Here is a 14,489-nt window from a genome sequence, read left to right as displayed (position 1 = left end):
GGGGACGGACACACACACACACTGGGGACACACACACACACACACTGGGGGGACACACACACACACACACACACACTGGGGGGGGGGGGACACACACACTGGGGGGACACACACACACACTGGGGGGGGACACACACACACACTGGGGGGACGACACACACACACACACTGGGGGGACGACACACCACACACACACTGGGGGGACGAACAACACACACACACTGGGGGGACACACACACACACTGGGGGACACACACACACACACTGGGGGACACACACACACACACCTGGGGGACACACACACACACACTGGGGGGACACACACACACACACTGGGGGGACACACACACACACACTGGGGGACACACACACACACACTGGGGGACACACACACCACACACTGGGGGACACACACACACACTGGGGACACACACACACACTGGGGGGACACACACACACCTGGGGACACACACACACACACTGGGGGGACACACACACACACACACTGGGGGGACACACACACACACTGGGGGGACACACACACACACACACACTGGGGGGGACACACACACACACACTGGGGGGACACACACACACAACTGGGGGGGACACACACACACACACACACTGGGGGACACACACAACACACACTGGGGACGGACACACACACCACACTGGGGACACACACACACACACACTGGGGACACACACACACACACTGGGGACACACACACACACACACTGGGGACACACACACACACACACACACTGGGGACACACACACACACACCACACACACACACACTGGGGGGGGACACACACACACACACTGGGACACACACACTGGGGGGACACACACACACACTGGGGGGGACACACACACACACTGGGGGGACGACACACACACACACTGGGGGACGACACACACACACACACTGGGGGACGACACACACACACACACTGGGGGGGACCACACACACACACTGGGGACACACACACACACACACTGGGGACACACACACACACACACTGGGGACACACACACACACACACACTGGGGGACACACACACACACACACACTGGGGGGACACACACACACACACACACACACTGGGGACACACACACACACACACACACTGGGGGACACACACACACACACCTGGGGACACACACACTGGGGGGACACACACACACACTGGGGGGACGACACACACACACACACTGGGGGGGGACCACACACACACACTGGGGGACACACACACACACTGGGGGACACACACACACACACACTGGGGGGACACACACACACACACTGGGGGGACACACACACACACACACTGGGGGGGACACACACACACACACACAGGGGGGGACACACACACACACACACAGGGGGGACACACACACTGGGGACACACACACACACACACACACACACTGGGGACACACACACACACACACACTGGGGACACACACACACACACACACACTGGGGACACACACACACACACACTGGGGACACACACACACACACACACACTGGGGACACACACACACACACACTGGGGACACACACACACACACACACACTGGGGGACACACACACACACACACACACTGGGGGACACACACACACACACACACACTGGGACACACACACACACACACACTGGGGGGGACACACACACACACACTGGGGGGGGACACACACACACACTGGGGGGGGACACACACACACTGGGGACACACACACACTGGGGGGGGACACACACACACACTGGGGGGACACACACACACACACTGGGGGGGACACACACACACACTGGGGGGACACACACACACACACTGGGGGGGGACACACACACACACTGGGGGACACACACACACACACACACACACTGGGACACACACACACACACACACTGGGGACACACACACACACACTGGGGGACACACACACACACACTGGGGGGGGACACACACACACACTGGGGACACACACACACACTGGGGACACACACACACACACACTGGGGGGACACACACACACTGGGGGACACACACACACCACTGGGACACACACACACACACACACTGGGGGGACACACACACACACACACTGGGGGGACACACACACTGGGGAACACACACACACACACACACACACTGGGGACACACACACACACACACACTGGGACACACACACACACACACTGGGGACACACACACACACACACTGGGGACACACACACACACACACACTGGGGGGGACACACACACACACACTGGGGGGGACACACACACACACACTGGGGGGGGACACACACACACACTGGGGGGGGACACACACACACACTGGGGGGGGAGCACACACACACTGGGGGGGGCACACACACACACACTGGGGGGGGACACACACACACACACACACACACACTGGGGACACACACACACACACACACTGGGGACACACACACACACACTGGGACACACACACACTGGGGGGGGGGACACACACACACTGGGGGGGGGACACACACACACACTGGGGGACACACACACACACTGGGGGACACACACACACACACTGGGGGGGACACACACACACACTGGGGGGACACACACACACACTGGGGGGGACACACACACACACACTGGGGGGGACACACACACACACACTGGGGGGGACACACACACACACACTGGGGGGACACACACACACACACTGGGGGGGACACACACACACACACTGGGGGGACACACACACACACTGGGGGACACACACACACACACTGGGGGGACACACACACACACTGGGGGGGGACACACACACACACTGGGGGGGGACACACACACACTGGGGGGGGACACACACACACTGGGGGGGGACACACACACACACTGGGGGGGGACACACACACACTGGGGGGGGACACACACACACTGGGGGGGACACACACACACTGGGGGGGGGACACACACACTGGGGGGGGGACACACACACACTGGGGGGGGACACACACACTGGGGGGGGGACACACACACACTGGGGGGGGGACACACACACACTGGGGGGGGACACACACACACTGGGGGGGGACACACACACACAGGGGGGGGGACACACACTGGGGGGGACACACACACACTGGGGGGGGGACACACACACTGGGGGGGGGGACACACACTGTGGGGGACACACACACACTGGGGGGACACACACACACTGGGGGGGGGACACACACACACTGGGGGGGGGACACACACACTGGGGGGGGGGACACACACTGTGGGGGACACACACACACTGGGGGGGACACACACACACTGGGGGGGGGACACACACACACTGGGGGGGACACACACACACACTGGGGGACACACACACACACACTGGGGGACACACACACACACACTGGGGGGGGGACACACACACACTGGGGGGGGGACACACACACACTGTGGGGGACACACACACACTGGGGGGGGGACACACACACACACTGGGGGGGGGACACACACACACACTGGGGGGGGGACACACACACACACTGGGGGGGGGACACACACACACACTGGGGGGGGGACACACACACACTGGGGGGGGACACACACACTGGGGGGGGGACACACACACTGGGGGGGGGACACACACTGGGGGGGGGACACACACACACTGGGGGGGGACACACACACACTGGGGGGGGGACACACACTGGGGGGGACACACACACACACTGGGGGGGGACACACACACACTGGGGGGGGACACACACACACTGGGGGGGGGACACACACACACTGGGGGGGGGGACACACACTGTGGGGGACACACACACACTGGGGGGACACACACACACTGGGGGGGGGGACACACACACACACTGGGGGGGGACACACACACACACTGGGGGGGGACACACACACACACTGGGGGGACACACACACACACACTGGGGGGGACACACACACACACTGGGGGGGACACACACACACACTGGGGGGGGACACACACACACTGGGGGGGGGCACACACACACACTGGGGGGGGGACACACACACACACTGGGGGGGGACACACACACACACTGGGGGGGGACACACACACACTGGGGGGGGACACACACACACTGGGGGGGACACACACACACTGGGGGGGGGGACACACACACACTGGGGGGGGGGACACACACACTGGGGGGGGGGACACACACACACTGGGGGGGGGGGACACACACACACTGGGGGGGGAGACACACACACACTGGGGGGGGAGACACACACACACTGGGGGGGACACACACACACACTGGGGGGGGACACACACACACACTGGGGGGGGGGACACACACACACTGGGGGGGGACACACACACACTGGGGGGGACACACACACACTGGGGGGGGGACACACACACACTGGGGGGGGGGACACACACACACTGGGGGGGACACACACACACACTGGGGGGGGGGACACACACACTGGGGGGGGGGGACACACACTGGGGGGGGACACACACACACTGGGGGGGGGGACACACACACACTGGGGGGGGGGACACACACACACTGGGGGGGGGACACACACACACTGGGGGGGGGACACACACACACTGGGGGGGGGACACACACACTGGGGGGGACACACACACACACTGGGGGGGGGACACACACACTGGGGGGGGACACACACACACTGGGGGGGGGGACACACACACTGGGGGGGGGGACACACACACTGGGGGGGGGACACACACACTGGGGGGGGGACACACACACTGGGGGGGGGACACACACACTGGGGGGGGGACACACACACTGGGGGGGGGACACACACACTGGGGGGGGACACACACACTGGGGGGGGACACACACACACACTGGGGGGGGGGATACACACACTGGGGGGGGACACACACACTGGGGGGGGGGACACACACACACTGGGGGGGGACACACACACACTGGGGGGGACACACACACACTGGGGGGGGGACACACACACTGGGGGGGGGACACACACACTGGGGGGGGGGGACACACACACTGGGGGGGACACACACACACACTGGGGGGGGGACACACACACTGGGGGGGGACACACACACACACTGGGGGGGGGGACACACACACTGGGGGGGGGGGACACACACACTGGGGGGGGGACACACACACTGGGGGGGGGGACACACACACTGGGGGGGGGGACACACACACTGGGGGGGGGGGACACACACACTGGGGGGGGGGGACACACACACTGGGGGGGGGGGACACACACACTGGGGGGGGGGACACACACACTGGGGGGGGGGACACACACACTGGGGGGGACACACACACTGGGGGGGGGGACACACACACACACTGGGGGGGACACACACACACTGGGGGGGGACACACACACACTGGGGGGGACACACACACACTGGGGGGGACACACACACACTGGGGGGGGGACACACACACACTGGGGGGGACACACACACACTGGGGGGGGGGAACACACACACACTGGGGGGGGACACACACACACTGGGGGGGGACACACACACACACTGGGGGACACACACACACACACACTGGGGGACACACACACACACACACTGGGGGACACACACACACACACACTGGGGGGGACACACACACACACACACTGGGGGGGACACACACACACACACACTGGGGGGGACACACACACACACACACTGGGGGGGACACACACACACACACACTGGGGGGGACACACACACACACACACTGGGGGGGACACACAACACACACACTGGGGGACACACACACACACACACTGGGGGACACACACACACACACACTGGGGGGACACACACACACACACTGGGGGGGGGACACACACACACACTGGGGGGGGACACACACACACACTGGGGGGGGACACACACACACTGGGGGGGGACACACACACACACTGGGGGGACACACACACACACTGGGGGGGACACACACACACACTGGGGGGGGACACACACACACACGGGGGGGGGACACACACACACACGGGGGGGGGACACACACACGGGGACACACCACAGGGGGGGGGACACACACACACACGGGGGGGGGGACACACACACACACGGGGGGGGGGACACACACACACACGGGGGGGGGGACACACACACACACGGGGGGGGACACACACACACGGGGGGGGGGACACACACACACACGGGGGGGGGGGACACACACACACACGGGGGGGGGACACACACACACACGGGGGGGGGGACACACACACACACGGGGGGGGGGACACACACACACACGGGGGGGGGGACACACACACACACGGGGGGGGGGACACACACACACACGGGGGGGGGGACACACACACACACGGGGGGGGGGACACACACACACACGGGGGGGGGACACACACACACACGGGGGGGGGACACACACACACACGGGGGGGGGGACACACACACACGGGGGGGGACACACACACACACGGGGGGGGGGACACACACACACGGGGGGGGGACACACACACACGGGGGGGGGACACACACACACGGGGGGGGGGACACACACACACGGGGGGGGGACACACACACACGGGGGGGGACACACACACAGGGGGGGGACACACACACACTGGGGGGGGCACACACACACTGGGGGGGGGGCACACACACTGGGGGGGGGACCACACACACACTGGGGGGGGGGGACACACACACACTGGGGGGGGGGACACACACACACTGGGGGGGGGACACACACACACACTGGGGGGGGGACACACACACACACTGGGGGGGGGGGACACACACACACTGGGGGGGGGGACACACACACACTGGGGGGGGGGGACACACACACACTGGGGGGGGGGGGACACACACACACTGGGGGGGGGGACACACACACACTGGGGGGGGGGGACACACACACTGGATGAGTGAGAGAGAGACACAGACAGCCAGAGAGACACATGGGGGGGGGGGGGGTGGAAAGAGAGAGAGAGAGAGAGAGAGAGAGAGAGAGAGAGAGAGAGAGAGAGAGAGAGAGAGAGAGAGAGAGAGAGAGAGAGAGAGAGAGAGAGAGAGAGAGAGAGAGAGAGAGAGAATGCATGGAGTGGAAAGAGAGGAGGGAGGAGCAAGAACACAGATGCCCTCACACATGTGGCAGAGCCGCACACAGAGGCCCGGCACAACATTGAGGACAGAAGGGCCTGTACTGTGCTGTACTGTTCTATGTTCAGAGGGACACACACACAGAAGGAGACACCAGATGATGGGAGAGGTCAAGAAGGAGGGGCTTTTATGGACACCTCACCTGAGAGGTGACCACGGAAAGCAGAAATTGAACCTACACTGTTGGCGTCACTCTGCATCAACTGAGTGAACACCTTCCCTGAGCATTAACACTGTTGATGTGCAATAATTGATGTTAGAAATGCAATGCAGTGCACATTGAAAGAAATGAATTCCACTACTCACAATCATTCATTTTGATACATCATGGTTGCTTTGGTTACTCTGCTGTTCAAAATACACAACTAATCCATTGCCAACATTATATTTCATCCTCCATCTGTCCAGAATCTTACTTTAGCTTGAATGTTAGAATAAAATTGATGCAAGCTATGAATAAAAGAATGATTTAACAGCTCAACTCAATCAAATTTTAAGCAGCATTCAGCTGAATGTCTAAGTCAGATACAAGAAAGGGAATGATTAGGTACCATTACTGAGTGCCTGACTCAATATCTGAAACTATTTTATTGTTCAAGTTTGTTCCTACAAAAGATTCATTTAAGGGTTCTTGATCCAACAAACTGCCCCTTAGAAAATACTTGCTCAACTAGAGGCTGTGTGTGTTTTCACTACACTCCCCGTATCATTTTCTGAAGCATATTTCACCCTAATTATATGCGTGTGCTTTCCTGTTTACTAAGATAATCTTTGGCATTTAAAGAACGAACATAATCTGTCACGCTCCACGTAAAGATCTTCCTGCCACAAAAAGAGGGAAATAAAATCAAATAAGCCAGATTAACTAGAAGATTCTGGACTCAATTCCTTCTGTGACAAGTTAACAGATCTCAAGCAGGCCAACAAAGAAAATACACACACTCAATGCTCAAACTAAGGAGATGACTATATATTATTTAAATAAAGCAAGATGTTGATTTACTAATTTCCAACTCGCATCATCTGTTGTGAAATTGTGAACATAAGCATTGGACTTTCATCTATGACAAGCTCCATGAACAAATAACCTGCTGACTCATGATTAATCATTCGTACAAAATACTGGATCCAGGCAAGAGCAAAAGCCTTCAAAAAGGTGGTAAACACTGATTTCTTTTTTTAAGAAAATGCCCTGTTCTTTTGTTATAAACCACATGGTTTGACAGACTCAGCTAACATTCAAATAGCTCCATTACACAGTACTTCCGTGGGAGAATGCACAAGTAAAATGCCTTTTCTAAAATCTAAATATGTTAAGACAACCTTTGATGAAGCACCACAAAGACACAAACGGTAATGTAAACTTACAGAACTACATTGGAAACCTATTAAATATAAGCATCACCCCTGTGAAGTTGCCTGTAATGCTTCCATCTCTAAAAGCTTATGCAGTTGGACACCTCATGTCCTGTTCAATGGGCACTCAAGCCCAGATGTAACCACAGAAGAGGGACAGAAAGTTGGGTACTATGGTCTCCGTCACAGCCTGCTGCCTGGATCTCTTGATGGCCAATTTGCTCAGGCCCAGGAGCATATCCATCAGAGGCTCTATCATCTGCCCGCACCCCCTCAGCGCTGTGTGCTAATACGTTTAGAGCATGATGATGAATGTAACTAAAAGCTTAAAAGTACTCTAAGAAACAAGGACTTCATCTGACAAAAGCAGATCTCAGAAGGCTTGCAATTTCAAATAAACCTGTTGGACTGTAACCTGGTGTCATGTGACTTGACTTCAAAATAATGCACTCTTAATATCGGAACACAGCCAATTTTCTTACTGCCTATGGCTTAGTTTGTTTTCAGAATTTTAAATGTCTTAATTCTGCAGTGAGTCAGCTGTACAGTATCGAAACATTTTTAAAACTACCTTTTGTAGGTGACATTGACTTTTTTCTATGTTTTAGTATTTTAGAATTCCATTGCAGGAATTTATGGCTGCTAATGGGATGTTTTGGAGGGCAATTCCATTAGGAATTCATAAACTATGTTAGGTAGCATTCAAGTTTCTTGGTTTAGGTGTTTTGCCTGTCGACACATGATAAAATAGAAATTGCTACTTTCTGGTGGTGGGAGACCTGCAGTGGAGGAGAACCTTTCTTTTTCTATTCATCCCATGCAATAAAGATTAAGTAGGTTTATGGCATGCAGTTTTTCTGGCTTGGAGGAAGCTGTTTCACATTTGTAAATGTTTTTACTTGTAGCCCGTTTGTTTTTTAACCTGACCATTTCGCCCCCTTCACCTGACAAAGGAGCAGTGCTCTGAAGGCTTGTGATTTCAAATAAATCTGTTGGACTACAACCTGGTGTCATTCAACTTCTGACTTTGTGCATCCCAATCCAAAACCTGTACTTCCACACTATTTTGAAGTAACTTACCACAGACTATTAACTGCATAGACAAAGGAGTGCATTTTTTTTAAAAGAAAAGGCTGATGAAGTATTTGATGCGAGCATAAGAGGTACAGTTAGTAAGTTTTCAAATGACACCAAAATTGGAGGTGTAGTGGACAGCGAAGAGGGTTACCTCAGGTTACAACACGATCTTGACCAGATGGGCCGAGAAGTGGCAGATGGAGTTTAATTCAGATAAATGCGAGGTGCTGCATTTTGGGAAAGCAAATCTTAGCAGGACTTCTACACTTAATGGTAAGGTCCTAGGGAGTGTTGCTGAACAAAGAGACCTTGGAGTGCAGGTTCATAGCTCCTTGAAAGTGGAGTCACAGGTAGATAGGATAGTGAAAAAGGCGCTTGTTATGCTTTCTTTTATTGGTCAGAGTATTGAGTACAGGAGTCGGGAGGTCATGTTGCGGCTGTACAGGACATTGGTTTGGACATTGTTGGAATATTCTGTGCAATTCTGGTCTCCTTCCTATCGGAACAATGTTGTGAAACTTGAAAGGGCTCTGAAAAGATTTACAAGGATGTTGCCAGGGTTGGAGGATCTGAGCTATAGGGAGAGGCTGAACAAGCTGGGGCTGTTTTCCTTGGATAGTTGGAGGCTGAGGGGCAACCTTATAGAGGTTTACAAAATTATGAGGGGCATGGATAGGGTAAATAGACAAAGTCTTTCCTCTGGGGTCAGGGAGTCCAGAACTAGAGGGCATAGGTTTAGAGTGAGAGGGGAAAGATATAAAAGAGACCTAAGAGGCAACATTGTCCACACAGAGGGTAGTACGAGTATGGAATGAGTTGCCAGTGGAAGTGGTGGAGGCTGGTACAATTGCAACATTTAAGAGGCATTTGGATGGGTATATGAATAGGAAGGGTTTGGAGGGATATGGGCTGGATGCTGGCAGGTGGGACTAGATTGGGTTGGGATTTCTGGTTGGCAAGGATGGGTTGGACCGAAGGGTAAGTTTCCATGCTGTACATATCTATAACTCGATAAGTAGAGTATAATCAATTTTGCTATACCAAATAGAAATTGCTACAGAGTATTCCATTTGCTTTAATACAACAGGTTTCAAAAATAAGACATAACACCACAACCCAGCAGCTGAAGAAGTCATCAGTCCAGTGTGGATTTGTTATGAATTACAAGACTATGTGACGTTGAAAAGCTCACAGAAGGGCCCTCTTCGCTCTGGCCTGCATAGTAAGTTCTCATTCAGCCAATCATGCCTTAACACACATTAAGATTGGCCTACCTGAGACAAATAAATTCAGTAATCATTGGTGATGCAGCTCAAAAAACAAAATCTACATAACAAATTTACATGAAAATATAAAATCTGTTCAAATCTAATAAGGCTTAAAAAATGCATAAGTGGAAATGTTAAACCTTTTGCCTATCGTTATGAAAAGCAAAGAGTTTATTTTTAAATTTACTATTAGTTAAAATGCAAAGTATCTGTCTTGAATTAATAAGCTACGTGGGGCACTGAACCAACACTTTCCATACACAGTTTAATATCTGCACCCCTTGTTAATATAATTTTTTTAAAAAAACTAAAATGGAACTAGTCTCCTAAATTTAAGGAAAAATAAGTTCTTATTGCAAAAGAATCGTACATTTTCAACAGCAAAAGGTCGCGATGAGAGATGCATTCAATACAAACAAAAAAATCAGGTTTATGTTTTGCCGCAGATGGAACTGAGATTCAGGAAATGCAAAGGAAGGCTGGGAAGAATGCAAGAAATTCAGAGCATGGTTATTTGGCTTATAGATACTGTAATTAAAATTAAAGACGACGTTCGGGATTCTTGCTAAAGCTTTTTGACAAGTCCTTTGTATTTGAGATCTACACGCATTCGCCACTGTCAACAAGTTGCCGCACGTCAACGATCATTTAATAAACTGCAACTGAACCGCAATAGGCGTTAGGATTCAATAATTGCTTACCTGAAACGGTAAAATATTATCACTCCTCAACATGTTATCTTCCATCCAAGGCTTTGGTGGGAAAGCCGAGCTGGATCTCGAGTATTTGTGTGGTGGGATGTGGTTGCCGGGGAAAGGCTTCTTCATTGGGGAGATGGAGCTGAGGCCTGCCATCCCACCAGTCATCCCTCGGCGGTGATCTCTCCCTTGGGTTCCACCCCAAACACCGATCCCACCACTGGAGCTCCAGGACGACGAAGAGGACGATGTGGGCGACGAGCTTTGGTAGCTGTTCCACGGGGAGGGGGGCTTGCTGATGCTGTTGGCCAAGTGAGGCAACTGATTGAAAGCGTTTCTGTGCGGAAACGGAGCGGGATGCGGGCTGGCAGGAGACCTCCTGTGCTGCTGTTGCTGGGGCGGCTGCTGGTGAGGAGGTGGAGGCGGTGGCGGTGGTGGAGGCGGCGGAGGGTGGTGGTGGTGTGGGTGGTGGGGGGCATGGTGATGCTGGGAGAGGGCCATCTGAGGCGAGAAGCTGCCCCCGAAGCCCGGGCTGACGTGGTGAGGGAAGTTTTGGAAGAGCAGAGCCCCGTTGGCGGAAGGAGCAGGGACTCCCTGGTGAAAGAAGTTGTCCTCGCCGACAGTAGGAGGAGTCATCGCTGCTGACCAGTTGCTGAAACCGGTCAAGGAGGAGGTGGAGGAGGAAGAAGAGGAAGAGGAGGAAGAGGTGAGGGAGGGCGTCCCGGCCGTGCCCGCTCCTCCGAGCCCCGATGAGGAGGACGAGGAGGACGATGAAGAAGGCGGCGGCGGCTCGTGATAGTCGAAAGCCGGCAGGATGGGCGACTCCATCCTCAGCTTCTCCTTGCTGCTGTCGCCGCCGCTCGGATTGTCTTCCTCGGGTTGGGGAGAGTCGGGCAGGAGGACTAGATCAGGAGGAGCGGTTTGATCGAGTCGGGGAGAGTGCTGCTGCTGTGGGGATTTGGGTTTCTCCGACAGCAGCAGCTCATCCTGCATGGTCTGGGGAGACGGGGCAGGGAAAAACCAAGGCGAGCCGGCGGCAGCGGAGACGCTCTGTTGTTGTGATTGGTGATGATGGTGGTGGTGGTATCTGACTGGAAAAGCTATCTTGCTGTTGGTATTATTGGTCTGCACTAGTAAACCGAACCCGTAATCCCCCATCGAGCGTGAGTGACGGCCGCACGAATTCTCTCCCCCACCCTCCCTCCTTCCTTTTCTGTTTTTTTCCTAAATAAAAAAACATACAATTACAAAAAGGGGAGGTAAATGTCAAGTCACCGCCGCTTCAGTACCACTTTTTCGCCTCAGAAAAATCCAATTAAAACCAGCAGCTTTTTTTTCTCTCTCCCGTCCTCCTCGACCGGCTTCTGTTACATTGTCGGTTATTATATTATAATAAATATGTTCCTATATCGACCCCACCCAATCTACTTTTTTTTAAACGCTCACCCTACCCCCACAGAAAAAACTACAGAAAAAAACTTTTGTCTTTTTAAAAAAATAAGAGATCCCCTCCCACCACTCTATCCCCCCCCACCCCCAGTTTTCTCACAACCACCTCACTCTCGCCCGCCTGCACCGACAGACTGAGCGCAATGACAGAGTCGCGAGCTTCTTCCTGTTCGACTGTTTTCAGGCCCCTCCTCCTCCAACCATTCGCCCTTCGCACCCCGACCAGAACGCACCAGGTTTCTCTTCCGGTTCGGCAGTTTCAAGAAGCCCACGTCTGTCCTTCTTTGCATATTAACGTTGCGTCACAAACGGGAAACCCGCACGTGGAGGCACGCGCGGATTTTAAATGCAAGGTTCCAACTGACCGGCTGGGTGCTAAGCGGACGGGAGTATAGTATTGCCTTCCAGCTGACAGGGTGTTTTTAAAAAAATACAGCGAGGTTTTTGATGGCTCATCAGCTTGGTTCCTGGTTTTCACTCTTTTTCTCTGTGTGGGTGTCTCTCTCGCTCTCTCTGCACCGCAAAATATTGAGCCTTGACGTTGTGGTAAGTTAGAAGACTTTTGGTGGTATATAAAATGGAAGTTTAATCTTCCTCCATAACAGCCCAAGTGACTGAAGATGTTCAAACTTTACCACTTGCTCAGACTTGATTGTGCAAATCCACATTGAATGGTTGCACAAACTAAATAGCACCTCTTTATTTGTTTTGTATATGGTCTTGTCTTTTCTGCAGCCATTGAGAAAGTGTTATATATTTTATTTCAGAAATATGGTTTATTCATATAAAATGAGCACCTACTGAGTGTATATATAAAGGTTGTAAATCAATTTTGCAGAGTTAAAAAAAAACATTGTGTAGTGGTTATAGCAAGTTAAATCCAGGTGGGCATCATAGAATATGAGTTTTGTGAATCGGGGCTGTTAGCCTGGTGCACTCAGGAAGTCATGGCTAACATAGAAACAGGAATATCTGGATTAGTGATGCTGGAAGAGCACAGTAGTTCAGGCAGCATCCGAGGAGCAGTAAAATCGACGTTTCTGGCAAAAGCCCTTCAAGAATAAAGGCAGAGAGCCTGAAGTGTAGAGAGATAAGCTCGAGGAGGGTGGGGGTGGAGAGAAAGTAGTAGAGAGTACAAATGGTGAGTGGGGGAGGGGATGAAGGTGATGGGTGGGGGAGGGTGGAGTGGATTTGTGGAAAAGAAGATAGGACAAGTCATGGGGACAGTGCTGAGCTGGAAGTTTGGAACTAGGGTGAGGTGGGGGAAAGGGAAAATGAGGAAACTGTTGAAGTCCACATTAATGCCCTTGGTGGAAAAATAAGAGGCGGAAGATGAGGCGCTCTTCCTCTAGGCCTCTGGTGGTGAGGGAGCGGTGGCGAAGGAGGCCCAGGACCTCCATGTCCTCGGCAGAGTGGGAGGGGGAGTTGAAATGTTGGGCCACAGGGTGGTGTGGTTGAT

At 54.1% G+C, this 14,489-nt stretch overlaps 1 protein-coding gene across 2 annotated transcripts in view; it reads right to left on the bottom strand.

Moving 5' to 3' along the window:
- The window catches only part of cpeb4b (cytoplasmic polyadenylation element binding protein 4b), a 172,002-nt gene extending 159,056 nt beyond the window's left edge, over positions 1-12,946 (bottom strand). The window contains exon 1 of one of the 2 annotated variants that reach the window (XM_043703856.2): positions 11,585-12,946. In XM_043703856.2, the coding sequence (XP_043559791.2) occupies positions 11,585-12,739 (1,155 nt within the window). In that variant the 5' untranslated portion in view covers positions 12,740-12,946. The remainder of the gene's footprint in view (positions 1-11,584) is intronic. The other variant, XM_043703857.2, reaches the window with a different exon arrangement.
- Positions 12,947-14,489: the final 1,543 nt, after the last annotated feature.

The sequence above is a fragment of the Chiloscyllium plagiosum genome, unplaced genomic scaffold (assembly GCF_037043375.1).
Source record: "Chiloscyllium plagiosum isolate Xiang-an unplaced genomic scaffold, Cpla_swu_hap1 HiC_scaffold_16, whole genome shotgun sequence".
Classification (NCBI taxonomy): Eukaryota; Metazoa; Chordata; class Chondrichthyes; order Orectolobiformes; family Hemiscylliidae; genus Chiloscyllium; species Chiloscyllium plagiosum.
The sequence above is the reverse complement of the archived record's forward strand: the minus strand, read 5'-3'. Positions and strand labels throughout refer to the sequence as shown.